The sequence below is a fragment of the Lupinus angustifolius genome, chromosome LG08 (assembly GCF_001865875.1).
Source record: "Lupinus angustifolius cultivar Tanjil chromosome LG08, LupAngTanjil_v1.0, whole genome shotgun sequence".
NCBI classification, from domain to species: Eukaryota; Viridiplantae; Streptophyta; class Magnoliopsida; order Fabales; family Fabaceae; genus Lupinus; species Lupinus angustifolius.
The window spans coordinates 23,871,257-23,873,972 of NC_032016.1; the positions used below are offsets into that span (position 1 = coordinate 23,871,257).

Consider the following 2,716-nt stretch of genomic DNA (forward strand, 5'->3'; position numbering starts at 1 on the left):
TTATAATATCTGATAATCCAACGGTACTAGATCAACGTCTAGTTAATTTCATAAACCAGTTATGAAGTAAAGGATAAATTTACTAGTAGCTGGATAAATTTAATTAGCTGAATTTTCTTAGATTGAGTTCAGATTATTATTAACTTCTAAACTGTTTTAATTAACTTGCAGATGAATAATTGGATTTCATTGTATTGATATAATCAAACATTTTTAGCAAGTTTTAATTAAATTATATCAAAACTCTCTAATTACGTAGCATCACTTTACTTAAAGTAAAATAACATTGAGCTGAATATTAAAAAAAAGAAATAAAATCGAACTTTTTTTGGCTTATAAATGAATGTAAAAATAAATACCGTGTAATGTTAGAAGCACGTAAAGCACATGCATTCCCCGTTTAGAAATTTAATTTCATTATATTGTTCAACAACTAAAGACAGTATAATCTGGTGGAAATTAATTCACAATATACTACTGTTCAACAAAAGTAGAAGCTGTATTAAGAAAGGAAGAATACATTATACAAGTAACAAAACCCATAATCTGCAAAACTAGGACTAATGAAAACTACAAAAATAAAAATTACAGGAGTTTTTCTTCTTTTCTTTATTTTACCAAATACTATAACAAATTTTTTTGAGCAAATAATAAAAGGCAGTAAAATGAAATCATAACACCATTTTAACACCTTATTGGGTAATGAATCCTTGAGGGTTTGAACAATAATGATAAGCATGCAGTTTACATAAAAATTTAATGTTGAAGAATAACATTGATCCCAGCACAGAGATCTAAAAAAATAGATATGAACTAACTCCTTTGTCCTTAATATTCTTTTTCTTTCAACAGAGGCAGGTATAATAATAACCCTACTTAAGAAAATCTGGAAGTTCATATGAGTTTGGATCCTCAACTTCATTGATCCAACTATACTTCTCCATGAAAGGATTGGTCAAACACAGTGGTGGATAGTCATGAATGCAATCACCCCACACATTAGAATCCCCAAGATCCTTCATTACCTCCCACATACAGCTGTTGCATTTAAAGCCAGCACCAAAACTTATCATCAATACTTTATCACCTTTTTTGAGCCTCTTCTTGGCCTCCATGTACCCTAGAACATACCATAGGCTACTTGCAGATGTATTCCCAAAACGGTGTAGTGTCATTCTAGCTGGTTCAAGATCATATTCACACAGATCTAGGCTCATTCCAATTCCATCAATCACTGCTTTTCCTCCTGTATGGAGGCAAAAATGATGAACCCCAGTCTTGAAGTTCAAAGGGGATTTAGTAGTATTAATATTACTACCTCCACCACTTGAAGACTTTGGGGTGTTACTTTTCATTACATTTTTAATTAGGGACATGATAAGAAACCTAAGCAACTCTCTAGCTGGTAAAATCTTGGGAGATAGTACCCTTAAATTGTCAATAAAGGCTCTTGTAGCTGCCTTAGGGAGAGTTTTCCCAAGATGAAAACCAAGCCTACCTTGGTCATCTTCTTTTTGAACACAACAATTATATGCCTCATCTCTAGCACCATGATGTGTTCTCACCAAACACTTCAATCTAAACATGGCTTTATGCTTTAAGGAACTTTTGTTTGTGAGAAGAATGACACAACCACCGGACCGGAACAAACAATTGGCAAGGATCATTGATCTATCATTGCCAGAATACCAATTTGGACTTAAGGACTCAGAAGTGACCAAAAGTGCATACTTGTTCCTTTGTGACATAAAAATGTTCTTAATAATGTCCAAAGAAATTAAGCTAGCACTACAACCCATCCCAGTGAGGTTGTAAACCTTAACATCATGTCTCAATTTGTAACGGTTAATGATTCTTGAAGATAAGGAAGGAACAGCAGCAAGCATAGAGATATTAACCACAAGGACATCAATCTCAGAAGGTGAAATTTCTGACCTGGCTAGAAGTTTTGCAATGGTTTCATTGAAGAACTCCTCCATTTCTGTTATGCTATCCATCAAAGTTGGGTTTGCTTCACGGCCATCAAAGATGTTTCTTGGAGCATAAGTTTCCTCCCCTATGCCAGAACTAACAATAGCTTTGAGGAGAAACTTGTACTCATTGAGACCCAAGTTTTCATTTCTTTTGATGATCTTACCACAAAACTCAGTTCCAAGCATTCTGTCATTAGTTGGCTTGTAACATTGGTAGTCTAATATGTAACACTCTTGGTCCCTCCTCTGAACAAAAAACTTCCAGACCAGGGAACACAAGTACAGTGCTGAAACTACATAAACTAGAGTTAGAAACTCCATGAGAGTGAGAGATGGAGAATGAGAAGAATAGGTAGATGATATATAGTGAGGGTAGATAACTTTGTTGGATTAGAAGTTCAAGCATAGTGTTTATAAGGGAGAGTGGAGAGTGGAGAGTGGAGAGTGGGGTTGTGTAACAGTGCCAATGAGTTGGGCATGAGGCCCTGAACCCGGAAAAGGTACATGCAAATCTCATGTCACATACAATATCTTAAAATATGTGTCAAACAAATGAGAGTAGAGCAAAACTAAAAAAATAATGAATATTTACTTTTTTTAATTAATATAATATTTTTTATTAGTTTGTGATAAAATTTATAATATAATTTAGGATAACAAATTGTTCCTATTTGACCCATTCTCTAAGTTCATTGACAACAAAATTGTTCCTACTTGACTCATTCTCTAAGTTTATTATAAAT

The 2,716-nt window shown here is 33.8% G+C and overlaps 1 protein-coding gene across 1 annotated transcript; it reads right to left on the reverse strand.

Moving 5' to 3' along the window:
- LOC109355360 (3-ketoacyl-CoA synthase 12-like) lies at positions 499–2,397 on the reverse strand. The gene is made up of 2 exons (XM_019598477.1): positions 859–2,397; positions 499–769 (listed from the first exon to the last, which is right to left on the reverse strand). Exon 1 carries the CDS (start codon positions 2,292–2,294, stop codon positions 873–875), a length of 1,422 nt encoding a protein of 473 aa, XP_019454022.1. The 5' UTR covers positions 2,295–2,397; the 3' UTR covers positions 499–769; positions 859–872.

Bases quoted from the DNA above. Each gene is read 5' to 3' on its own strand.
- LOC109355360 (XM_019598477.1), bottom strand. From the start codon at position 2,294: ATGGAGTTTCTAACTCTAGTTTATGTAGTTTCAGCACTGTACTTGTGT.